This window comes from Symphodus melops (genome assembly GCF_947650265.1).
Source record: "Symphodus melops genome assembly, chromosome: 6".
In the NCBI taxonomy this organism is placed as follows: domain Eukaryota; kingdom Metazoa; phylum Chordata; class Actinopteri; order Labriformes; family Labridae; genus Symphodus; species Symphodus melops.
The window spans coordinates 10,400,587-10,427,076 of record NC_136696.1 but is presented as its reverse complement, the minus strand read 5'-3'; the positions used below and the strand labels follow the sequence as shown (position 1 = coordinate 10,427,076).

Below are 26,490 nucleotides of genomic sequence, written 5' to 3'. Positions count from 1 at the left end.
CAGCTCACACGTTTTGGGCATGGGAGCTTCTTATAAAATCACCAAGTCAAAATGACCTACCTAATATAAACGTGCAAAAATGTATATTTATTTAGAAAGGTATTGTGATGATCTTGTGTGGAAGAAGTCATGCAGATAGGGTTCTGAGTTGCACTTCTCTCGAGAAGAAGGCAGATTTATTTAACATGTCCACAATTGTTAACCATTTTAACATGGTGGACAGCTGGAGTGTACATTTATACCACTTGTATATGGGTTGTTCGGATAGCAGCCTCTAAAAACATGCAGCGACAATTATACCGTGCAAAAACCTTGAACATGACAACGTTAACTACACAAATTGTGTGTCAATATTAACTCCCAAATCTAGCCAACTCCCTCCTCCTTATAACTTTTTGTAATAACCTTATTTTTAAAGACCAGGGCTAGCAGGTTAAGAGATTTATTGAAGCATAAGCACAGACTGACACCAACCTCTCCACGAACACCGAGCCGAGCCAGGTTTTTTTATTTTTTAGTGAGGACAGACGATAGGTAGGCTGATGTCTGCTTTTTTATAATGCTGTGCGATCTACCCACACTACCTTTGTGATTGACTGGTAGAGAGGTATTGGGCATCCCTATCTCTAGTGTTATGCCACCAACAGGCAGTGTATCAATGCAGTATAGGCCTGTATACTTAAAAGCATAGTATGTAATTTCCTGCCACCAGGGGGCTTTCATTAAAAACAACAACAAAAGATGATGTTGATGCTAGCAGGGAATCATGTGACTTTGCTATTCCATCCCCGATAAAAACAAACTCTGAGTTAACGGTTGTCAAGATGGACGGGCGAAACGGACCCGAGAAAATGAATATGTTCACCATCAAGCCATATGGAAGTATCACTTACACGATTGGAAGCTCTTGCACAAAGCGTTTGTACGCCTAACTTGTCTCTACGGCAACAGTGTGTTGATAATGGCCGTCGCTTCTTACTGTAGGCCCTATGTGGGTTTTTTTTGTATAGATTGTTTATTTCAGAATTAGACATCAAGCTAAGAAGATTTGGGTACAAAGCACACAATCTTGTATGAATTGATGTATTTTGGTGTAAAAGTCCTACATATTGTATTTGCATCTTTAAGGGAGATCATAAATGAATGAAACAGACAAGTTAGTTTAAAATCAACAGTCTCAGAAAGAGAGCACTGTAAGATATGTATCTGTGTCTGAGCTCTGACATTTGCATTTATTTTTAACACTGCTGTTGTGTGCGAAGAAGAGAAGATAACAATCCTGAGCCCTGAGGAGGGCACATAGAGTGCATTTATGCTTAGCACCTTCATACTAGCTGGTAGGAACACGGTAGTTTGTCCATCAGAGCGCTCTGACTCCTTAGTTTACGATCCTCCCAGCCCAACATTACAGCTGAGCAGGCTGTGGTCCAAACAAGGTAGGTTGACAATAAATGGTGTTGAATATTCTCTATTAAAACAGCTTTCAGTAAACATAATTGGTGTAGAATCTACATAGAAAAGGTCTGTTTTTATTGTATTATATTGCTCACCACAGCAGTGGTCTATGAATTATTCTCTGTCAGTAACAGTATCAGAAGTCTTGTTTCAGTGAGAGTCTCCTATTGATGCTCAAACATTTCAAGTGTTGTATGCTTATGACAAGGAACTTCAGAGTCAACTTTTTACGATGCATTAAAGCTGTATGAAAGAACACCTCCTTTTAGCTTCCTTCAGTCAATAAACTTTACATGAACTTAATCTAGAAAAAGGAGTGACAGATCAAAAATAGACTTGATTTGTGGTTGATGTTGACTTTCTCTGTCTGGAGAGCCTTGACACTTTTATGCTCTGATGCTCGTATTTTGTCTGTATTGCTCTCAGATTATAGCAGGTTATTCAAAAATGAATACATTTTGATCAAACTTTTTTTTTTTTGGAAGGTCGATTTATAGGAGATATCGTTTCTGTCTTCTAAAAATATTTGATCATGCTAAGAATAATTTTGCATGATAAGAACATTTTTTTATTTTCAGTGTTTACAATACTATAATTTTGGTTTTATTAAACGGGTGCTCTGTCAAAATCCACATTAACATTCATACATTTCTGACCCAACTAAACTTTCACCAGGTTTCAGGCTGCCCCCCAGAAAAATAAGAAATAAGGTTTACATAAAAGCTTTAGAGATCAATGGAGTCCAGTCAAAGGCAGATTTTCAGAGGAGGACATTTTGCATTTATTTTGATATTGTCCTGTTGTAGCATCTTTTTCGTAGCAGGGGCAGATTGACTAGCTGAACAAGCAATCATTTTGCTTCTGTCTCCTATTAATATGGATCAAAACATGTTATTGAATATCATTGTACTACTTGTAGTACATGTATATATTGTAGTCTCCTAAAAAGCAGCCGAAGATCCCTTATTTTAAATCTGAAAGAAAAAAAATATTGTGAAAGGAAACAAAATTTAAATTTTTTTTGCCTTTGTGTTAAATGTTTTTTTCTTTTCCTGAACTGTATGTATGTGTATATGTATGTATTGTCTGTTTGTGAATGTGTCTCTTTTTTTCATAGGTTTTTCTTTCTTATCTGTTTTCATGTTTTGTTGTCTGCTTGTTTTTGTTTGTTGTTTGTTTCTTTTGACTTGCTTTGAAATTTGTTATTTGTGATATGATTTTTAAATTTGTGGTGTATGTTAAAGATGGAAAAACACAAAAAAGTATAATAAAAAATATATATATTTTGGCAAGGAGTCGAATGCAGATGGCCTAGCGGTTAGGTGCTAGTTACATTGAGTGCTAGATTCTGGCTTGTGGCTTCTATGTGTAATGTAACATGTAAATCCCCCCCCCTCCCTCTCTCTCTCTCTCTCTCTCTCAATAAACACCCACTGTTTGACATTATCTATACTCAAACAACAAATCTAGTGTTAACTAAAATGTCCTGTTAGTTTAAAAGAAAACATTTTTTTAAAAGGAAAATTGAACCGCCTGGTTGATTGAAAGTTATAGTAATGACTTAACGTCAAAAGAAATAAAAATAACGAACTGTTTGATGTCATGCAGATCTATATGTTGTCATAATGGAATCGTGAATATCTGGAGTTAAAATGTTTTTGGGGTTTTGATCCATTCATTTAGATATTCATCCAGCAGCTGTGAGCTGTGTTCTTTTGGAAAACCTTGTACAACATCACATTAAGATGAAGTGTTGATTCTGTTACATGGTCAGAGTTTACAGTTCAATTGTTCAATTGTTAAATAAAAACGGTGTTTTATTTTTATTGAACAATTAGCGAACAATCTACCTGTATGTACATGTTTTCTATCTTTGAATCTTGATTCAAGTGCAGCTGGACTTGGTTAAAGAGTTGCCTTTGGATCAAGCTTTGAATTACCTCGGTTGAAGTCGGTCGTCTGTCAACCGAAAGGTCGCGTGCTTGATCCCCAGCTCCTGTAGCCCCATGTCCAAAGTGTCTTTGGGCAGGACACTTAACCCCAAGTTGCTCCCGCTACTTTATCAGCAGCCTATCAATGTGTATAAATGGGATTAGTTACTTCTGATGGTCACTTCACATAGGAACCTCTACCATCAGTATGTGAATGTGTAGGTGTGACCTGACCAGAAAAGTGCTACACAAACTCAAGTCCATTTACCAAATACCTGAATCACTGAGAACTCACACAGATATGTTGCAGGAGGGCACTGCTGACAATCTTTGGCTTTACAGGAAACGTAGAGAGAAAAGGACATTCTTTGTTATGATGTCTCTCCTGATGATCAATGTGGACCTCTTGTTTTTGAATGTTGGCTTCCATTTGCTCATATCTTTTCATTTGAAGGGAATGTTTGTGATGTGTACAATACAAACATTTCTCTACTTGCCATCAATAATACTGATAGAACTGGAATCTCATTTGTTTAAAGAGACGTACAAGAAAGAGGAAGTTATTGTTTTTTGCTGTATCACTGGACACAGATATGCAGGTACCACAGCATGGCAGGCTGAGTCTCAAAATGACCTTCCAGTATTTAGTGTTCACGTGGTTTTCACTGCAAGCCAAATGATGCTGAGTCTGCTTACATTAGCAGGCTAAAATCCTTCTTTTGCTTTAAATTATACTTTTAAAATCAACTCCCAAGTGACTCAAATAACTACGAATGTTGGATAGCGATTATTGAAGATCTAGCTAACAGACATTTTTGTTCAGCTCGTATAGTACTTTCTGAATCAACGTAGGGCATGACAACTTGTTAGCATTAGCATCAGAGTTTAAAATCTGGGTGTTTGCATCATTGGCAGCACCCTTCCCCTAACTTTGTATCGGTATGTTTAAAGATTCTTCAATCTCTTAAAAGATAAGAGTGGTACAAATGTTCCCACAAGCAAATCTAACTTAAGCCTTTCACACGGACAGTGTTCAGTCGCTGATAATAACCACCAGTCTGTTCCGTCTCAGCTGCAGAGATGGCGAGTTGGGGGCAGCAGGGTGAGATGACAGAGTACAAGAAGATTCTGATCAAACGGGACCTGGAGATGGGCGTGGTCATGACAGTGTTTCGGCAGAAGGTGGAGCGACTCACAGTGCAGGTCATCATGGAGACCCGGCAGGTGGCATGGACACGCACTGCAGACAAGACCGATGGTGTCTGTGAGTATGTTCATGCTGCAACAATAGAACAACCTTCATCACTAACATTGAACTGAATCTATACTGTGTTATTAGTATTACTCACCTATTGTCACTTTGCTTCGTTTTCAAAGTGAGTGACATTATGTCATCACCGAGTTTTGCAAAATCAATTGACAGCAACGTGATGTTCAACTTTTATAAGCCTGTATCTGCAGTGCATTTATGAATACAATATCTGTGTCTTAACATGCATTTCTTCACATTGCCTGTTTGCTGCGTGTGAGAATGTAGGAATACAAGTTCACAGAAGTCTATGACCATAAAACTATTTGCTTTTCATTGGACTCGTTTATGATAAATCGCTAGTTTCGTTCTTCTCATACCTGCTCTAACTGACAATCACAGACAAGGGTCTGTGCAGTTTTAAAATCTCTGTACTGCTGTTATGTACTATTTGTAGAGGTTAGTACAGTCTGCACATCATCATGTATCGGCTCGTAAGCAGCATATAGAAAAATGTGAAAATAATGAAGCTCTACTGTAGCTGCAGCTGGCACAGTTTGAGAGATGAAAATGTACAAAACTGAATAAATCTTGTTTCATCTCTTAATTTTTTGGATTACTCGTTTTTGGTTAATGTAAGTACAGATTCCAGAAATCGTCATGTACAAGTAGTCCATCTCCTCCCTGTAATAATATAACCAGTGTTGTAACCATGTGTTCTGTGTTTTAGTGGACCTGTTTGAGATCAGAGAGGTTCGTCCAGGGAGGAACTCCAAGGATTTTGAGCGCTTTAAAGATGGAAAGGACAAACATGAAGAAAACTCCTGCTTCACAATCTTCTACGGCTCACAGTTTGTCCTGAACACGCTCAGTCTGGGAGGTGAGTTGGTCACAGTCTTGTGTATCTATCGAACATTTAAAGAGGATTTATGTTTAAAATGCATGTTAATACATTTGTTGGTCGTTTTTTTATTTTGTTAATTTATGGAAAACAAACAACAATGTCAACCACCATCGTTCAGAATGAGCTCAATTGACCATCTCATGAATAGTTTTTGAAGTGGGTTTGTATGAGGTACGGTACTTGAAAGTAGAAAGTGTATAACCCGTTTCATTATTAGAGCAAGTGTGTATAGAGCTTGATCAAAGTGCATCTGACGACATCATAGAAACAAACTCCGCAGAATTAGTCTTTCCTGTGGAGAACTGATGTGTTTACATCTCCCTCTTCAAAGAAGACTCTAAATACAGTTCTACTTCACAGATCATGTTGTTTGGGTTATTGTGTGTAGTTTGTAGAAATGACACAATAACAAAACTAAACACACCAATTGGGGCAGAAGTGGAAGAGGGTCTCTTCTTTTCTGCAAGTTACAAATACTGTATGTCAATGGAGTCTGTCAGCTTCCTGTAAAAGGGCCTTACATTTGAATATATTTCTATTTCTGTGGGGAACTTTTTTTTGTTGGTAAAATTGTCAGGAAGTAGCAACAATCTCACTCTGTCAGTGCTTTGAACGTGTGCATTTGAGCAGACAGACGCTGTAGTTATCATCACGGCCTGTCGGGTTGCTGCTATCCTCAGCTTTCTACTGGACAACTTCCAAAACTTTCTGCAAATGAAAGTACGAACTGAAAAACCTTACAAAACTGATGGGAAACCCCTCAAAGTCCGGTGTAATAAAAAAATATAGATTATGATCACACTCTCTGTTAAGTTGAGCTTTTGCTCCAGGGAGCATGTTGGCATGTAAGACAAAAATATCTGAATGGCCTTAAGTATTTCTAGAACAACAGATCAGAGTTTTTACATGTTTTTATTAATCACAGTTGCAGTCCATCATCCCACAAAGCTTATTGTTTGTTTCCCTCAGCGGATTCTGTGGAAGAGGCACAAAAATGGCTGTTAGGACTTGAACTCCTGATACAAGAGACACTGGAAGCGTCAACTCCAGCTCTTATAGAGAGGTATACACACACACACACACACACACACACACACACACACACACACACACACATTCTTGTCAACACATTTTCCCAGTTATGAATGGTCATCCATTTAATTATCTCTCTGTGTTTGTTCATTTCAGTTGGCTGAGAAAGCAGATGTATTCTGTCAATCAGACAAAAACAAACAGGTACTAATCTGTTTGTTGTGTCACAATAACTCTGAACTGAATTAATAGAATTGTTATTTTGTGTGCTAGCTTTGTTTTTATATGACTTCCTGAGAGTTCATTAATACTAGATTAATACATTAATTGCTAAATTGTAGAATTTGTTTTGGGCAAAGTTGTTAAACTTGGTTTTGTTAAAATGGTGTATTCGATAACTAAATTGAAGGCTGAATTTAAGGTGAGAAACAGCATCAGAGCGTTCAAACCAGATTTTAATGGTGCATTTTGTCTTACCAGCATCTCCATGAAGGAGCTGAAGGCTCTGCTTCCTTTGCTCAACTACAAGGCCCCGAACTCTCGAGTCCTCAAAGACAGATTCCAGGTTTTATTCATTTTGGACACCTCTTTTTATCAAATGTTTAAAATCTTTTTAGAGAGTTAAGGCTTCTCTCCGTATCATCATCATGTAGCTGATGACGTTTTACATTACATTTCATATGATGTAAGAACTCAGGATGTAGTGGGTAGCCAAAAGCTGACAGAGGGGCTCATAAGTATGTAACATTTTCTATCACTCCAAGTTGATGACAGAACATGTAAAAACAACAAGATGATACAGATTTAAGCATAATGATGTAGCAGGTGTTGATTGACGTCCAAAATAGGCACAACATTTAGCAAACATAGTTATGTATGTGAGCACTGTATTTCTTTTAAAGGTGGATCTATCAAAAACCCTTCTCTCATAAAAAAACAAGATATCTTGAAAACTTAAAATTGAGAGTTGAAAGTGGTGAGAAATGTGGCATTTATGTTTCTACATTCAGGTATTTATTTTGAGTTAAAAATATGAGGAAATAACAAGTCAGAGAAGTTTCGTATTTCAGAGTATAGGTTCAGGTTCAGATTACTTAACTTGTATCCATAGGGAAATGTGGTTGTAGGGAGAGTCACATACATTTCACAAAACACAGACAATATATTACACATACAAACTACAGAGATGTGAGGCACTGGAACAGTGACAAGACATGAGCAAAAGGAGAAAAAGTTATAAAATGAAGCCTAATAAGAATGTGAATGTGTGCTCTTTCATACAGTAACAGATTTTAATTGTAAAAATTAATCAACTGCAGCTGTTCTTGTTATTATCTTCATCTGTATTTTTGTTGTACTTTCAAAGGAAATTGGAGCGAAAAAAGACAAGCTGGACTTTGAGCAGTTTCATAAATTATACAACCATATCATGTTTGAACAGAATGAGGTGGGTCTCCATTAATCACGTTGAAGTTACACTTTATGTATTTGTTTTTTTTAGCATTTTCACTCATTTTATTTTTCACACTCAGATCCTTGATGAGTTCAAAAAGGAATCGTGTGCTTTTATCCTGGGGTGAGATCCTTCACTGCAAAACGCGTGAACTCAAAAGCAGCTTCTCCCGTCAGTTTGAAGTGTGTCACTGTTGTTTGTTTGTTGGCTTTCTTTTATTTTACCTACAGCAACACAGATAAGCCAGACGCTTCAGCAGTGCTGCTTCACGACTTTCAGAGATTCCTCATCTATGAGCAGAAGGTAATATAAGTACAACGCACCCATTTTGATTTGCTTATTTGTCAGCGTTAAACATTTCTTTATTCATTGCAACAAATAATTCAGTACAATTGAAATCTAAATCCCTCCAACAAATGACAATTATAGTCATTATTGTTTGCTTGTGGACAAACAATAACAAAAACAATGCCTGTGCATGTGTGCTTTCTTGCTTTAATACTTTTTTCCACAAATAATTTCCCTTTTTTTTAAAAACATTTTTTGAAACAATATACTTTATACCCATTTTTTATATATTTGCTAATGTACTTCATCAAACACTTAGCACCTTTAGTACCTTTTTGGTCAAATTCATAATGGCCACATATTATGCCAAATACACTTCACCATGTTTATCAGACTATAACATGTGTCTCTATCCTGATGGAAAAGTCCATCCTCTCTGTCTTTTGTCTGCTCCACTTTTAATAAAAGTTGTGCTCAAACAGGCTGTTTGGAGATTTTACCTTTGTGACATCACAAAGGGTAGTAACAATGGTGTTTGTTCTGCCTTCAGAGTTGGCCTTCTCATTGTAATCAATTGGTTCAAGAAAGCCCGAATCACCCAAGCTCTTCTAGACCGACGTGGTCAGACACAGCTCACTTTCATTTAAAGCTACAGACACAGAAACAGCCTGTTCTGTGCAGGGCTGAAATAGAGGGGTTTATAAGCATGATCAAATACAGGACACATACATACATGAGGCTTTCCCCTTACTATGTTCATGTCATTATTTACAGTGAGGGAAACTGCTATTCTGTTAGAGAGCAGATGTTATATCAATTAAAACTTTTATTTTCTTCATGCACGTTTGAATGGATTATATCTTTGGAGACAGTGGCAAGCATTAGCTTTAAGTTTTGTCTCCTTTGCTGTGCTCCTCAGGAGCAATGGGCCAGTGATCTGAACCAGGTCAGAGACGTGATGACCACCTTCATCGATGACACCATGAGAAAAACCAATGATCCAGAGTTCACTGTCAGCGAGGTATACTGCTCTGCCTGCTCTTGTTGCCTTTGATAGAGAACAGGCAAAGATATAGGCCACTGTGTTTATCATTATTTTGAACCTGTATCTTTCACCATGAGCAGACTCTACATTTTCAGTCCACTCACTTGGTAAAGATCATAGTGTTAGAAATGGGATGAGAATACATGCTCTAAATATAATGCACCACGGGATATAAAAGACTGATTCAACCTCCTGTCGACTCCTTATCTAGTTTCTCAGCTTCCTGTTTTCCAAGGAGAACTCTGTGTGGGACGAGAAGTTCTCAAAAATCAGCAACCTGGACATGAACAATCCTCTGTCCCATTACTGGATCAACTCCTCACACAACACGTCAGTATGACCACAAACACACACACACACACACACACACACACACACACACACACACACACACACACACACACACACACACACACACACACACACACAAATCAACTCAACTCAGTTGTATTTATATGGCCCTTTACACACAACACAGTTGATCCAAAGTGCTCAAAAGCGCAGATATAAAAAAAAGCCTTAAAAAATAACAGACAAGAACAATTTCTACACTGTAAGTAAAAGGCAGTGTCTCAAACTACACATTAAAATGTTACACAAGGGATTTAAAAAATGACTACGTATATAAATGGACTGCTAAATGGTTGAGCTTGTATAGCACTTTTCTAGTCTTCCGATTTCTCAAAGTGTTTTAACACTGCATGTAACACCTACACACTGACACCCATCCACACCCTGTTGATAGAGCTTGCTATGTAAAGTGGCCATCAGAAGTAAATAATCCCAATTATACACACTCATACATCACCGACAAAGCAGCGGGAGCAGTAAGTGTCTTGCCCAAGGACACATGGACATGTGGCTGCAGGGTCTGGGGATCAAACAGTCGACCTTCCGGCTGACAGACGATCAACTCCACCAACTCCCAAAAAATAAAATTAAGTGCAATATCACACAGCTGCCCCAATATACATCAAGACATCATAGGATTAATAAACTATATCGTCTTCCTCTTCTGAATGGAATCAAACATATATTAAAAGACAGTCAGTAGAAATCAAGATAGATACATTAAAAAGACAAAAGTATCTTGAAAATCCAATTTGATTTAGAATTGATTCAGTCAATATCAAGCAATTTTGAAAATCCATGCAAATAAATTGAAGCAAAAAAAGATGAAATGAAGTTAAATATCTGATACTCATGTCAAAGTTATTAAAACAAAGCTGCATTCTATAAATAGTGATTATAATAAAACCATAACATTATTTATATTTGTGAAATTCACATAAACGTTTGATGTTCATCACCAGCTACCTGACAGGTGATCAGCTTCGTAGTGAGTCATCCACTGAGGCTTATGCTCGCTGTCTGCGTCTGGGATGTCGCTGTGTCGAATGTGAGTACATATCTATTGAATGTGCTATACAATTAAAACTAATTAAAAATAAAAAAGTGCTGGTGTGTTTTTTTTTTTAACTTGTGTGGTGCTGAATTTTTCTAGTGGACTGCTGGGAGGGGCCCGGGGAACCGATCATCTACCACGGCTGGACCAGGACCACAAAGATCAAGTTTGAGGACGTGGTCAAAGCCATAAACAATCATGCTTTTGTCACTTCAGAGTAAGAATGACTAAAAAATTGTCAAACACCTCATGGCTTCATAACAACAAGTAACTGGGTATGTCTTATGGGATGTCATTTTGAGAAGTCACTGTACAGACTACTAAGAGTTGTTCACCAAAGTCCTGCTTCCCTCATGTGTTGATTACCATGATCGTCATGACTGATTTTTAATACAATCAGTCTTTGAATACTGTCAGAACCACTTCATCTGTTTCTCAGGTTTCCATTGATCCTGTCCATTGAGGAGCATTGTCCCATCGAGCAGCAGCGTCAGATGGCTCGTATCTTCAGAGATGTGTTTGGAGACAAACTTCTGACTGACCCTGTGGAGCAGATGGCAGAGCAGCTGCCGTCACCGACACAGCTGAAGGGAAAGATCATACTGAAGGTGCTCTGTGTGTCAGTGTGTATTTATGTGTGTGTATGAGTCAGAGGAATGCGTTCATCAATTAAAAAAGATTGGGGTTTTTTTTTTCCGTGTGAGTTGCTGGAACTTATGTTTGTCTGTGCTCTCGTTGTTATCCTCACGCAGCACAAGAAGCTTAGTGTGGAGGGAGGAGGCGTCGTTCGAGATTTCAGGAAGGGGCAGAAACAGGGAGACCTGGAGATCTGGGACCCTGTTGATGAGGTAATGGTACCGAGACCGAATGGTTACAGCACGGTTACAATCCTCTTCTAGCTGGAACATATGTCCACATAGCATAACATAAGGCTGCCTGGTCTTATCAGTTTTTACATCTGTATACAATTATGTCCAATTACATTTTCCTGAATAAATGTAGACATTACATATTCAACCATATAGGTCAACCACAAAGCACATTGCAGTGAGAAAACTGATTATTAACTTTCTCTGTTAGTTCAGGCTTGGGGCCTTGCTCACACTAAAGATAGTGTAAAGGTGTGTCATTGGACTGTTCTTCTGCACGCACAGGAACGATGATCGATATTTGCTTTAGTCCCACTGACATAAAGAGAATATTTATTACACAGCTTGATATTTTTTGACCATTTACACATAGCCAATAATTGCTGTCCCTCAGTAATAGACCGTTGTTGAAGAACAAATTGTTGATGAGAGGAGCACAAGGTTCTGAGGGCCTAGAGAGGACTAAGTGTAATCATATCTATCCATGAAGAGAAGTCCAGTTATTTTTGACGTCTGTTTGTTTACTATGGGAAAAAGGAGGAGACTGTAACACAGCAGATAAATGAGTTTAAAAGATAAAAAACCTGCAGGTTATGACAGAAAAATCGAGACTGAAAATGGAGAATGATGTAAACGTACCGACAGAGACGTGTGGGATATGGTTTTGTTTAAAGACTGGTAAATGGAAAGGAAAAAAAAAGACGTCAACAGGCACCAACACTGATGAGGCAGACGGACTCACGTCAGGAGCTGTTCTCACTTCAAGACATGTTCCCCTGGTCTCACTTCACCATCAAATGTTCAGTACAATGTAATAACAGCTTTGTTAGCACATCATAGACACACATGTCCAAATTGGCTCATTTTATGAAGGCTACAGAATTAACTGTTGAAATGGACTCAGCTTTAACTGTAGATTCCAACGGGCTACGTGTTTAGCAGAAGAAATATATTATTTTAAAATCAGTCAATTGTGTCCAAAGTTATTCAACAGTTAAATCTGCATCTGTAGAAACAGTTAACTCATGTTTCCTTCCCCCATCACTTTCAGGGTCTGTTACTTTTACCTTCACCACCGTATCTCACACCATGTTCTGTTCCATCTTATCATAAAGAATTCCCTCCAGGGTGAGACAAGGCCTCGTTGCTTCGCATTAGGGTGCCGGTCGGAGTAACATTTTGTGATACTAATGTACATATTGACCTTTACCATATTGAATACATGACAACACTGCTGTGGGTTTACTTGTACATTTGTTAATTGTTGAATTTGTTTCCCGACAAAAAACTATTGTTACTTAATGAGAAATACACTTTAAAAATGAAATAAATGTGATGATATTTTAAGACTATTCATTTTAGTTTTGTGCTTGTGCAAAACCAGCCGTGTTGAACGGATTTGGCAGGATATTCGAACCAAAAAAATAACTCTTCTAAATCTTGAGATGCTGAACCCTTGTTGTTCTTTACTGTTTGAATGACGTGCTAAAAATATAATGTATGAATCTGAAATGAAACAAAAAGAGTAGATTTAAAACATCACCTGAATGCATACACTCTGTGAAGTGATGCCACAGTCACTGTAACAGAAGTTATTCTCTATGGAAGTACAAATGTGACGTTACGATACAAAGCATACCCATCAACATGTTTGTTAATCTTTAATGCCTGCAGAGAGAGCATCTCCAGGTAATAATAAAAAACAGCCCTTTCCTGTGTTAGCCGCTTAACTTGTTACTCTGAACAGGAACAGGTCTCTACCAGGTTGTGAGTTTAAAGTTACCATGGTGATTGAGCCAGTTCAAAAGACAGCCAGCTTTGACTTTAGGCTCAACAGACCCTGCTTAGCCTCTAATCTTGCTTCATTGTAATCTCTCCACCCTCCATTGTCTGTGTCCCCCAACAGTATTTCCCACTGATAAAATATATATGTACAAGCTACATGTTATTAATTCTGTTAAAATAATCTTATAATTGGTGTGATTACCTTGTTCATAAAAATTGCCTTGTTATTAGCCTCAGAGGATGATACCATAACAATAATAAATCCTGCTTGATGAAAAGCCCCGTGTAAACATCCTGTTTGCATTTACAATTTTCAAAATGTACTTATCCATTTCTCAGAGGTGGAACAAGCACTACTGCGTGATCTCTGATGACAAACTGTACTACGCAGAGGAGTACGAGGAGGAAGAAGAGGATCCCAGGAAGGTAAAGAGAGAGAGAGGAAAGTTTAAAAGAGTAAAGTAGTAACACATTTTTTAATAATGTTCTTTTAATTTCTATCTTCAAAGCTTGGTCTTTCAAAAAAAAAAAAAAAAAAAGAAGTTAGAGCTTACTCAGGTCAGGTTTGTGTTAGCATGTCCTCTATAAATACACCTAAATGCTGACATAACTCGTGTACATATACAGAATATAGGACGTATTGTCCTACATCAAACATGTGTTTGGGTTATTAGCAGTGTTGTGTCTCTCTTCCTCAGTACCATGACCTGCACACTTCAGCGTCATGGTTCCACGGCCACATGAAGGAAAGCAGGCATATGGGCGAGCAACTGATCAGTGATTACTGTGCAGAGACTGGTGGAAGAGATGGGACCTTCTTGGTCCGAGGAAGTACCGGTGCCAACGGCTACACCCTGTCTTTCTGGTATAACATAACTAGCCAAACTGGGATATGACAATGTAGTTCTTTTTATGTTTATTACTTTCACTAATGGAGGCCAAAAGGTCACATATTTTTGTAATGAATAGATGACATGTAAATAGAAGAGCTATGTTAAACTGGCATGAATGATCTATGTGGACCTACATTGGGGATCTTTAAATTAAATTGGATTAACATATTTCCTGGTGTCAACCTGGATTGCATTCTCTAAAAGATCTGCTTATTAGTGCCCCTTTAAGACTGTAATGAGCACAGACTGGACAAGTAAAGGTAAAGTGTGGGGACATTTGGGATCTAATCAGGGTGCGAAATATGGGTGTCCTGGGGGGGTCTGAGACCCCCTGATTGACACTTGATCCCCACTGAAAACCTCAAAAGCAACATGTTAGGGGGTCTCTGGAAAAAAAAAATCACCTGCAATTGAATTTATACTCTACAGTGGACAGGAGAGAGAGAGAGAAAGAGAGTGATGTCTGCTGTTTGGTCTTTAAACTTTACAGTCATACAAAGTTAATACACACTCTATTTTTCTTTGTGAGGAAAAAAGTGCACAACTACAAACAATGTGTTTTCCTGTTTTGGTAAGTGTTTATCTGTGAACTAATCTCCCCTGCATGTATTTCAGGCGCAATGGGAGGGTCCAACACTGTCGTATTCGCTCGGGTCAAGATGGGGGTTACCCTTACTACTACCTGACTCCAAACCTGAACTTTCCCACCTTGTACTCCTTGATCCAGCACTACAGAGACAACCCTCTTCGCTGCCAAGACTTTGAACTGCGCCTCACTGATGCTGTACCACAGCTCAACCCACATCTACATGAAGGGTTTGTCATTTCTCAACCTTAATGATTGATAACATCCCAGGGGATTGGTTAATCATGACAAAATCATGATTAAATGTTAGCTAGAAAGTAAGTGAGTAAGTAAGACTCGACTGGAGGAACTATCCCCCAGAACCATTGTCTTTTTAAGGAACGACGTGCGCTTCTACCATATCTACCAGGGCAGAAATGTCTTTCTGGGGTGGAGGTTTACCCCTGAAAAAGACCCTGCTATGGATTATGTGCTTTCTGAAGGTGCAGGGACTTTAGGTAATAGGGCATGGCTCTTATTGGTCACGTCAGGGTGTTAGATCAGCCACTGTGCTTAAAAGACTGCAACTGCCTATCACTTAAACTTGTATAGTTTTTACTTAAGTGTATTCTAAGTTATTAACGTAATTGTAAGTTTAAGTTATTAACTCATTTATGAAGATAAAAATACTTCTGTAGATGGTTTGACCTCTACAGAAATAATAAAAAAAAATTATGATCTTCTGTACTTTTTACCCATCAAAACAAAGTGATAGACTAAAAGTATATTGCATTTTAAGTTAAGAGCCACCAGTATATTGCTTTTTTTTTTTTTTTTTTTTTTTAAAGTCCTTTCCTTCTTTTGAACAAGAGTTGTACTAAAGATATCAACCTCACAAAGTGCCTAAAATGGACATTGTGACAAAGCTACTCAATTCACTGAAACAGTTACACCCTTAAATCATTAGAAATAAGAAACAGTACTACTCTACAATAGTGCGCTTCTGGCAGAATCTGTACTGTAAGATAAAGCTGGCAAAACCCCATCAATCACTGTGAATACACGATGTCAGCCAATACTCCAGCTAAGGCAAGAAAGAATGTCATTATAGTTTTCTATCTCTTTTGATGTGTAATTTAGGGATTTGTATGCCATCATTGTACAGGTAGCATAGTGGATAGGGTGAGAAATCGGGGAAAGAGAGAGAGAGTAGGGAATGACATGCAGGAAAGAAGTCACAGGTCGGATTAGAGCCCGGGCTGCCCCCATGTTTCTCTCTGTCTTTTTAATGTGTATCCTCAGTAGGATCCCAAGGATTTTGTGCCAAATTCAAATTTGGCTCAAATTTGCACTTACTCAGAAGGAAAAAATGATTGGGTGTCATTGTTCACATGTTGGTCCTTTTGTGGAGAACATCATGTCACAGACTCGGTGGGAGGACATTTGAATACATGTAGTTTATTTCAGTTAATCCGAGCGCTCCCTATGCTTGCTTTACACTCGTGACACCTGTTCGTTCTTTGTTGGAGACCACCAACCTTTCCTATGGCGATCTCATGCAGAAAAAACACACTAGAATTCTGAGGGAAGAGTTGCGTAAGGCAAACAACAGCAAGGCTGCAGGTAGAGTTTATTTTGAAATCGTTTTCCCTTTTTACGTGCATTATGTGAAGAGTACAGTCTGTGCCATGGCAGCAGAGCAAACACCTTGAATAAACGATTGTGTGTCATATGATTATTTAGAAGTAGAAGAAAGAAGAAGAAAACATGGAAATGACATTTCCACAGTAGAACATTGTAATCATAAGGACCTAAAAAAACTCAAAAGCCTTAGAAATGAGCTAAATGTGGACAGTATGCAGCACTGGATGTCGTAATTCAGCATTTGAGTCATGGTTTCTTATATTTATATCAATTTAGCGCCTTCATCTTTTCTACTGTACTTATTTTGTTTTTGGATTTTGATTTGTTGCAGGTTTTGAGTGTTGTGTTTTTATTGCACATCATCTTGCTCTGAGCTTTATTTAGTTTCTTCTGCACTGTTTCTCAAGAGAAATTTCCCCTCAGGGGCAACAAAGTATGACTCATTTAAATGAAAGGAACACCAACTTTCATTCTGACACTGTTATGTTCATTTTTTTAAACGCCACACGCTTTGTATGAACAATGCATTCTCTGTATTATTCATTAATCACTCACTCAAAAAAATCCCATTTGTCACAGATTTGTTTCAACGTGTGTGTGTGTGTGTGTGTGTGTGTGTGTGTGTGTGTGTGTGTGTGTGTGTGTGTGTGTGTGTGTGTGTGTGTGTGTGTGTGTGTGTGTGTGTGTGTGTGTGTGTGTGTGTGTGTGTGTGTGTGTGTGTGTGTGTGTGTGTGTGTTGAGCAGGTGGTTCTACAGTAACCTGAGCAGAGGTCAGGCAGAGGATTACCTGCTCAGGATTCCCAGAGATGGAGCATTCCTCATCCGAACCAGAGAGGGCGAGCCAGACTCCTTTGCCATCACGTTCAGGTGCTGTGAGATCCTGCATCTCTCTGCCTGCTCGTTATGCTTTTCTTGTATTCATTAAGCGCTCTCTCTTTTAGAGGTGATGGTAAAGTAAAACACTGCCGCATCAAGAAAGAGGGAAACATGTACCTGCTGGGCACCACGACAGAGTTTGAGAGCCTGGTAGAGCTGGTCAATTACTTCAAGAAGAAACCGCTGTATCGGAAGATCAAGCTGCGTTACCCAGTCACTCTTGAGCTGGTTGACCGCTTCAGCACAGTGAGTTACCCCGGAAGATGTACTTTTTATACATGTTGGATAGTTTTATCACTTAAACAGAATACAGTAAACATAGTCTCCTAAGTCGGTCTTCCTCTCTGGTGTGTTGGTGAGGAACAAACATGTACAGTGCAAAGAATGGACTCGCACACAGAGAACAAGGGAGGACTGACTGGAGTATTGATTTAAAGAAAAAATGTATCCAAAAGTCAGAAAGATTCATTTGAAATTAGGCACATGGCTGATTTTATTCATGGGCATGTGCGGTGTCACTGTTTGGGTATTATTTACAGTCGATGAGGTTAAGACTATCAACAGAAGGCAGAAATGTTCTTTGTGAAAATGTTGATGTTCAGGTCTGTTCTGCTGATGTTTTTCAGTCATTTCTGGCAATGTAAAAAAAAAAAAAAAAAAAAAAAAAAAAAAAGATTTACTTAAATGCGTTAGTAGTTTTTGTTCCAGTCATGACAGCTGCTTTCTGATTGCAAGCTTAAGTAGTCTGCTATATCATTAGGCCTACATTACTTCAATATGTTTACAAACAAATTACAAACAAACTTGATGTTTGCGTTGACAGGAGAAAGACTGTGCCTCTCTGTACGAGATGAAGACATACGTGGAACCAAACGAGATTGAGCCAGCAATGGTGTGTATATACCAGTCAACATATACTTATTGGCTCTCTTTTATATTAGATTTTTCTTTAAGAAATACATTTATCATTGTGTCTGTTTGTCTTCTTAAGCCTCAAAGTACAGTTAGGGCTCTATATAGCTATCAGGCTAAGAGGCCGGATGAACTGAGCTTCTCTGCAGGAGCATTGATCCACAATGTAACAAAAGATTATGATGCATGGTAAGTCCATACAAACACAGACACACAAGATCAGCAGCAAGCTTTGTCAGTCCAATATCAAAGGATTGTTTTACCCTCTTTAATCATACATGCTAATCTGCATACACTTCTGCTAACATGGCAAAATATAAACACAGGCAAATAACTAACGTGACTGTTCACTTGCTACTTCCTCTCTAAACTTGAGGTGGAAAGGTGACCATGGTGGAAAGTTGCAGCTGTTCTTCCCTTCTAACTATGTGGAAGAATTGTCCAACAACACCAGGCGGGAGAGCAAGGACCAGGTGAGCTTCAGGTCACAGTTTACCTGAAGGTCAGTCACGGGGAAGATTGACATTAATCCATCTGTATTTGTGATGTGTTCTTTTAAACAGGACATGGAAGACAACCCACTAGGTGAACTATGTAAAGGTGTCGTGGACATCTCAAAGTGCAACATCCAGAACTGTGAGTGAATGTAATGCTTGTGTAGTATAGGTTGTAAAGCCTCAATACTGACCCTTAAAGAAACAAGCAGCTTGGTCTGATCTAAATCAACAATAGTTATTTGGACACACAAAAGTGTATTTTTTTTTAAATAATTGTATTTTGGATTGTCAGATTGGGGCTTAGTTGGTTTCTAACAGAAGGTCAAGGGTTCGATCCCCAGCAGCATGTTCAATCTGTGCTTGAGTAAGACAATTAGCCCGGATAGCCCCCTCTGATTTATCAGTTGGGTATGAATGGAATTAGTTGCTTCTGATGGTCTCACTTCACAGCAACCACTGCCATCAGTGTGTAAATGGGTGTTAAAAGCACTATACGAGCTGAACTTCATTTACTATTTACTATTGATTGATGTTGCAAAAAAAGATATAACTCAAAATGTGTAAATCAAGCCACCAACTTGCTGCTTGTTCTGCATGGACTGTATCGTGCTTTAGCGGAGGCCTGCACTGCTCTAGGACTAACATGGCCTTAGCCCAGCCTTAGCCCATACCTAAGTCTATTTCTACATTCAATGAAGCCCTTCATTTAGAGTTCTGCACATGCCTTCCTATGGTTCACTCTGTTAAAGACTTATGTATCTCACTCCCCCTATCTCACTGTCTTTGCATGCCTCCTTGTTTCTAGTGAAGAATGGTAAAAATGGGAAGCCCTATGTGTTGACACTGCAGGATACCGAGCAAGACAGTCTACAGTTTGACCTGGCATCATCATCTGTGGAAGAGTTGTTTGAATGGTACAAGGTGGGCTGGGACATTACTCAGAACGCTGTGAGTAAGCAGTACCACAGGGCGCAAGAGGTTAGTATTTCATAGCATGTCTATGTGTTAATGTAAAGCCATGCTTCAAAATGCAAGAGCAACACCTTATGACTTGTGACATAATTCATACATTTGCTTTATTTTTATCTGGAACTGACAGCTTACTGTTAAGTGACACGGGGGGTTTACACCAGTGGTCTGTCACCGTAACAATACAAACAGGAAGTGGCTGTTTTTTTTGTCGAATCTCAGATCAGACAGCAGGAGGAAGTGGAGAAGAAGGCCGAGGTTGCCATGGAGATGTCAGACTTGGTGGTGTACTGTCAACCACGAAGCAAGGAGAAGGACCGCTTTGGTAAACACTTACAGATGCACTTTACAAAAACCTGTGAACACAAGCAGCATGATTGTGTTATTATGACCTTTACCACATCTACGCACTGGAAACATGCTTTAAATGCGAGGTGATCTCCACCTCACCCCACCGGTGCTAACATGAGTTTCAGCTTTGAGTTTTCTTGGCAACTTGTAAGTGTGACCCCCTGCGCAAGAAAACCCCCAAAAAACATGTCTGCTGTAGGCAACACAGGATGGGGGTGTATTTTAGTTTTTTGGAGAATCCCACTGTGACATCACAAGGGGAGCAAATTTGAAACAGACCATTTTTCTCTGTGTTGTAAGACTTAAGCTGACCACAAACAAAGGACTGGAGGGGTTTATTTCACATATTGTAAGTTGGTAGACACTCAGATTACCCAAATATACTGTATGTTCAAAAACACCGTAAAAGAAGATTGTTGTTCCTTATAAGGAAAGTAAGCCTTGTGTCAGTACATTCAGTCAAGAAAGCTCTGTTGTAAAACAATTAAAGTAAACATACATACATACACACACACACACACACACACACACATACACACACACACACACACACACACACACACATACAGTACATACAGTGCATACATACTTATACATATTTATGTTATAAATATAACAAATAGGATATGGCAAAAGGAAACGATTTGGAGACGACACAGTTTCCAGTGGAACAGATCCAAATTTTAAATTGCACTGAATTATACGTGAACCTAATCAGAATACCACATTTTTGTAACCAGATTACTCCATATCACATTGGGGTTATCCACATGAGTTAGCAGCCACTAACATGTTAAGAGTTTAAAAACATTAGCTATAGCGTGTTAAGATAAAGATAGTCAGCGTTAACAAAGACTAGATGAAGTTTAAACCTAGTTAGCTGATTTTGTGTCAAAATCCCCAATCCATTACCAATCCTTTCTGTAACTTGTCTCCAGACAGTTACAGCTACAAAGAGATCCGGTCCTTTGTTGAGAACAAGATGCCTGGAAAGAACCGAACCAAGGAATTCCTGCAGTACAACCGCAAGGCTCTTAGTCGAATTTACCCAAAAGGCCAGCGTGTGGAGTCCTCCAACTATGACCCTTATCCACTGTGGGCTGGTGGCTGTCACATGGTGGCTCTAAACTTCCAGACTGCAGGTACAGGAGCTTATACCAAGGACAACTGTGAAGGACAACGTTTTTAATGCAATGGTGTTCTTGTACACGTGAAAAACAATAAAGTCTCAAAATGATAAATTGAAATATCTAGAACAAACTGTTAGGGATACAAAAAGCCCATACATTGAAATTGTAAAAAGAGGACAGCATTATTTTTAGAGTAGCATGATTGCATCTTATTTAATTCAAGGAGCTCAACATTTTGTTGACATTAATGTAAAAGGGACCAAGCAAAGACTGGATGACAGGGTGCAGCTTATCAAGATCAATGATGAGGATGGTTTATTTATCTCAATTTTTTAAAACCATAGGTATTTCATGTTCATATGTAACCCCCTTTGAATGATGCAAAAGGGAGCTTAGTTTACAAGAAACAATCCCACTGTTATCAGTTTCTGCACACAAGCTGTAAGCCTATTTGACAGTCCAGTCATTGAATACATTACAATTTCCTTCGCTCATATCAAAATACATGCTGATGTGCAACTTACATCTGAGAGGGTGAAACATCAATTTGGCAAACACTATCTCCTTTCATTCTTTTGTGGGGGGTTTCTACTATAGTATACTAAATAAAACACTTGCTGCCTCAAGGCTAGGAGAAAAATGTATCCACAGCTTTATCTTGTGTCATGTGAAAAACAAAGCATGCAATACATACTGTACATGTCTACCCAGATAAATACACCCAGCTGAACAGCGCCCTCTTCAGCCTGAATGGAGGGACAGGTTATGTGCTGCAGCCGGAGCTGATGCGTGATGATAGCTTTGACCCACAGCAGGAGAAGAAGTCGGCCAAGTACACAATTGTGGTTAGGGTATGTCCATACAAAAACACAAACTCTTAAAAGGGAATACCCTTTTATTAAACATGGGGTCTTATTTAACATATTTTGGGGTCTACAGGAACAGCTTTTATTACGTGTTTTTTAAATCATTTTAGTAGATTGCTTCAGCCAGAAGATAGCTTTCATGGATATAACATAATCACTGCGAGGAAGGGCTTGTTTTTGTGATCGACAAGCTCAGATCAATATTACAAGTTCCTGACTTCATGATGAAAAAGATGCCTCCTAAGACCTTTATCTTTTTTTGTCAATCCGATTCTGGTCTGTAAAATTTAAAAGCTAGCTATGGGTACGTACAGTACATAAGGGTTTGTTCACCTCATTTACCTAGCCTGTTGTCCTTAAAGGAGAGGAGCTTTCAGTCCAACCTTTGGCTCTGTTGTTTCCAACTCTGTCCACTGGGCTATCTGAATTAACTAATTAATTAATTTAGATTGGAAAAAAAAAAGCAAATCTTTGGAAAAAGAAAAAAAAAAAGATTGAAATTCCTCTCTGTAATGTTATAATACATTCAGTGGACATTCTTTGTTGAAGCGCACTTCACCCCAAGGTTAATGTGAAAGACATTACAGCCAAATTCTGTTCTGTTGCTGAAGCCATCTGCCGGTTTTTGGTAGAGTAATGTTAGAGTTGGAGAAGTGTACATTTGATGTTGTATATGTTTATAACTCTATACAAAAACACTCCTTAGAGGAAATTGTGGTCCCTGAAACACTGTTTGAGGATAAAATGCTACATAGCTCTCCTGATAGCTTTTTAGCTCCAAACAGTGTTCAGGGACCCTTTTTTCTTCACTGAATAAAGTTTTTGTATTTTGTTATAGCATGGAATTGTTTTACTTACCCAACTCAAATTTCCCTACCAAAGCTACACAGTGCACCTTAAATAAACTGTTATACTGTTACTGTTACACTTACCAACACATGAATCATGTTATGTTGTTTTGTGGGGTATTTATAGTTTGTTGATGCTGACTTTGTGTTTATAAACAATAAGAAAAGATTCAGGATCAATAGGGGTGAGCAGACGTGTTATGTTTGTCCTCCACAGGTGATTGCTGCCAGACACCTTCCCAAGGCTGGACGCAGCATCGCTAGTCCATTCGTGGAGGTTGAGCTGTGTGGACACACAGAGGAGAAGTTCAAAACCGTTGTCTATCGTAAGGAAAACAGGGAGAAGAAACTGTGTCAGGTTAAAGTTAAACCCGATGTGATCATTTGAGCGGTGCTGTCGTTCTATTGGCTGCAGGTGATAACGGTCTGAATCCAGTGTGGAAAGCTCCAGCAGAGCCGATTCTCTTCTCTGTGTACGAGCCTGAACTAACCTTCCTGCGCTTTGTGGTGAACGAGGAGGACATGTTCTCAGACCCTAACTTCCTGGCCCAGGCCACATTTCCTGTAAAAGGCCTCCGCTCAGGTGGGAACTCACACAAAGAGTATATACTGTATGTCTGTATAATTTATGTTGTTCTGGTTTTTTTAACAAGACTTTTACCTAAAAATGCTGCTTTCCCTAGAAAGTATGCTCTTTATTTACTTTACTTTATTACTTTCTGAGGTAAATGCTAAGCCTGCGTAAAGCAGAATGTGTACACAGTTTGTATGCAGGTATTTTTAAAGGAATACTGTAGCGCTTTAAATGTCGTTTGAATATGTCGAGTCAACTGCAGCTGTGCTGAGTTGTGGAAAAAACAACGCACAAAGATCCCTCTCAAAAGACAATGTAAGAGGACGTCAGAGTCAAGAAATCTGACTCAAAAAAAAAAAAAATCACTCAGAAGTATTTCATAACGAAAATACAACTTTTACAACAATAAAAGAAGATGGGAGACACCAGTGGATAACTGCACAGCCAGAAGGCAACAGATACACTATATTTTAGTCTGATGACTACAGGCTGATGATTACTACATTATATTTTCTTTCTCATGAAGATAATCCAACTAAAACATTTGTATCACCTATTACATTATCTACATTATTGCCATACAGTGACAGAGAATAGAATTTTTGAATTTCAAAGTATTTCAATGAGTGCTCTGTAAAGGGTGAACAGCTGAAAACAGATCCTGATTTAATATCCTTTCCCCTCTTTCTCCATACTGCACGGCATTATCATAAACTATTACTGTTTGTGAGTTAGTAATAGTTTCTCCCCATCTCTCCCGTGTCCAGGGGAGAAATTAAGAGCTTCATGACAAAAAGGAGAGAAGTACTGAATTAAACCGCCATGATCCAGACACTGCTACTTGTTGTATTTTTTTATAGTTACCCAACATAGGTCCACTCGCAACATTTAGTGGCAAGACATTACTTCCTTTACACCTGTACAGTACTTAGAACATCTGATTGGGTCAGTCAGGATGTATTTTGAAGCCAGATATAAACAGGGCCACAGACACACAAATGATACCTGAATCAAGCATCAGATTATTGGTTTATTTGTCATTTTCATACAGTCAATATGTTACACTTTGATTCAGATCACCTTTAAACTATCAAATACAATCAGAGGAGAGGGTGTTTGTGTAGATGTGTCAATCACACATCAGACAAAATGATGAGTTTAAAAAAAAAAATGTAAATAATATAAAGTAGCTTGTCTGTAAGAATGTGCAGACATACAGTACAGGTGGTATAATGGTTTTTGTGCTGGTGACAAATGAATAATCAAACTCCATGAATAATGATCAGTTCTTTGCCATAAGTCATTCGTTTTAATCTTTAAAGTTGAACTGCTGTATTAAAGTGATTTAACACTAAACTAAATCACTCCCTCTTGTGTGATGTCACTTAAACTTAACTTCAACTTTTCATAACTTTGAAGAACCTCTCTCTACGTTTGTTATTATTAACTCTGACTATCGTGTTTACACTTGCACATTTGTTTTTTTTAGTTGGCCACGAAAGTCACTGACACAAACTTAGTCGCACTGAAAAATATGTGACAGATTTGTGTGGTCAGATAGGTAGATGATGGATACTTCGTTGTTACAGGATGCATGTGTAAGGAAGGAGTCAAATGTGGAGTAACTTTGATATCACAGCACCTTGTTGCCTTTTGTCTTTCTTGTTACTGCAGCTCTAAAGATGTACTGTTGAATGTAATTAATGGTATCCCTAAGAAATGTGCTGAATACAACAGTGATTGATAGATTGTTGATTATGATTAAACAGGTTTAACAATGCACAATAAGACCTAATGATTTTTTTTTTTTTTAGGTTACCGCTCTGTACCTTTAAAAAATGGATTTAGTGAAAACTTAGAGTTAGCCTCTCTGCTGGTCTACATCAATGTACAACAAGCAGGGGTAATACTACACACACAACACACTTTCAATGTGATTCAAATACAGTCGAAGTAGCTTAGCGTTAAGTAAAGCGGGGTTTCTTTCTTTCAGAAAGCAGAGGAGGAGTTGTACTCGTCCTCCAGCCAGCTGAAGAAAAAGCAGGCGATGCAAAGCAGTGAACCTTTCCTGTATGATACACACACCAACATTCAGCGCTCCTCTGTCCCCCGTCAGCACCTCAGCAGAGAGTTCAGCACTAGTGAGAGACACAGGTAGGCCTCAACTCAACAGTATATAAAGAGGGGAGAGTAGGCAAGTACATTATGAGTTCTCAATTCTTCCTTTCTTTGTGTCCTAGGACAAAAGAGAAGAAGATAAACAACAGTAAATTCTACTCGTGAGCACACATGGAAAATCTCACCTGTCTGTGACCCTTCCTGTCTGAGCAAAGGAGAAATGTGGAGCCCAGATCTAATGTCGGCACAGCACGGTCTATTTATTCAAGGTTTTTGACGCAAAGGTAAATCAAGAAATCTTGGTACTCCAACATAATTTTGTCTGTGAGACTGTAGTTGTGGTAATTTTTGGGAAATGTTGTTCTGCCTTTAATTGTGAGGCAGGGGAATTGTTTCACTTCTTTATAGGATGTGAGATTGTAAGATTTCTTTTAAGGTGCGGTCTGCCTGCCCAGTCTGTGATCATGTTAGAGGTGGGCTACCCTGATGAAAGAGATATTTATTTTGAATGAAAGAGACATGTTTAAAATAATGCAGTAAAGTAGAACAGTTGTTTTGGCCACAAAGCTTGTGAAGAATTCAACCGTATGGTGTCTTATCTAAAGACATCTTATCTTTCACTTTTGAGTATAATAGTCAGTCTAGTGATGTTTGCTGTGTTTTTATTAGTGTCCTCTTGTCTCTGAAAGTAAAGAGTGATAACAGTCGACTCAATCCCAAAAATAAAAAGTTTTATGCATTTTATAAGCTCAGTCACATTTACAGCTTTTCTATTATTCCTCTGTGACCTTCTTTTAAATCAATTCAATAAAGTATGCTTGTTGAACTATA

At 38.5% G+C, this 26,490-nt stretch overlaps 1 protein-coding gene across 2 annotated transcripts; it reads left to right on the top strand.

Annotated features, from left to right (window-relative positions):
- The first annotated feature begins 969 nt into the window (after positions 1–969).
- On the top strand, positions 970–26,490 carry plcg2 (phospholipase C, gamma 2). 2 transcript variants are annotated; one of them, XM_079346898.1, is made up of 33 exons: positions 970–1,436; positions 4,459–4,650; positions 5,366–5,515; positions 6,509–6,602; positions 6,728–6,775; positions 7,052–7,136; positions 7,938–8,018; positions 8,104–8,147; positions 8,255–8,327; positions 9,232–9,333; positions 9,569–9,687; positions 10,671–10,756; positions 10,862–10,979; positions 11,202–11,370; positions 11,515–11,610; positions 13,756–13,842; positions 14,115–14,281; positions 14,925–15,125; positions 17,263–17,385; positions 17,460–17,640; positions 18,218–18,286; positions 18,386–18,495; positions 18,683–18,779; positions 18,870–18,942; positions 19,609–19,781; positions 19,995–20,097; positions 21,062–21,265; positions 21,965–22,104; positions 23,185–23,293; positions 23,383–23,550; positions 25,356–25,444; positions 25,535–25,695; positions 25,782–26,490. In XM_079346898.1, exons 1-33 carry the CDS (start codon positions 1,313–1,315, stop codon positions 25,822–25,824), a joined length of 3,879 nt encoding a protein of 1,292 aa, XP_079203024.1. In that variant the 5' UTR covers positions 970–1,312; the 3' UTR covers positions 25,825–26,490. The 2 variants fall into 2 exon arrangements, with proteins under 2 accessions (XP_079203024.1, XP_079203025.1); XM_079346899.1 differs by lacking the exon at positions 970–1,436 and adding an exon at positions 4,302–4,325.